General features: G+C 68.8%; 1 protein-coding gene across 1 annotated transcript in view; it reads left to right on the top strand.

Moving 5' to 3' along the window:
- Positions 1-187, top strand: part of SOGA1 (suppressor of glucose, autophagy associated 1) — a gene marked incomplete at both ends in the record, with an annotated part of 3,547 nt that extends 3,360 nt beyond the window's left edge. Inside the window, one exon of the mRNA XM_010078995.1 lies at positions 80-187. Within this exon, the coding sequence (XP_010077297.1) occupies positions 80-187 (108 nt within the window). The remainder of the gene's footprint in view (positions 1-79) is intronic.
- Between the last annotated feature and the right edge of the window lie 182 nt (positions 188-369).

Here is a 369-nt window from a genome sequence, read left to right as displayed (position 1 = left end):
TGTCCCCCCCAGGGCTGCTGGGGTGTCCGCCATCCCTGGCCGTGGGTCCCTCGTCACCCCCACCGTGCTGTCCCTGCAGGTGAACAGCATGAAGGAGCTGTACCTGCTGCTGGAGGAGGAGGAGCTGGCCCCACAGCAGCAGACGGACAACAAGACCTGCGCCGGGGACACCTGGACCCCCAACACGGTGAGGGGGGTCCCCGCAATCCCAGGGGACGGGTGGGATCAGCCCCCACTGCGTGGCACAGGGTGGGTGCTTCTCCCAGGGTGCGTGGCTGGGAGGGGACATTTCCCACTGGCATGTCACCCCCAGGGGTGACACCCCATGCCCCTCACCCTGTGGGGTGGGCAGCCTGTGGGGCTGGGATG

Source organism: Pterocles gutturalis, unplaced genomic scaffold (genome assembly GCF_000699245.1).
Source record: "Pterocles gutturalis isolate BGI_N339 unplaced genomic scaffold, ASM69924v1 scaffold27468, whole genome shotgun sequence".
Taxonomy (NCBI): domain Eukaryota; kingdom Metazoa; phylum Chordata; class Aves; order Pterocliformes; family Pteroclidae; genus Pterocles; species Pterocles gutturalis.
This window is presented reverse-complemented; position numbering and strand designations above follow the sequence as displayed.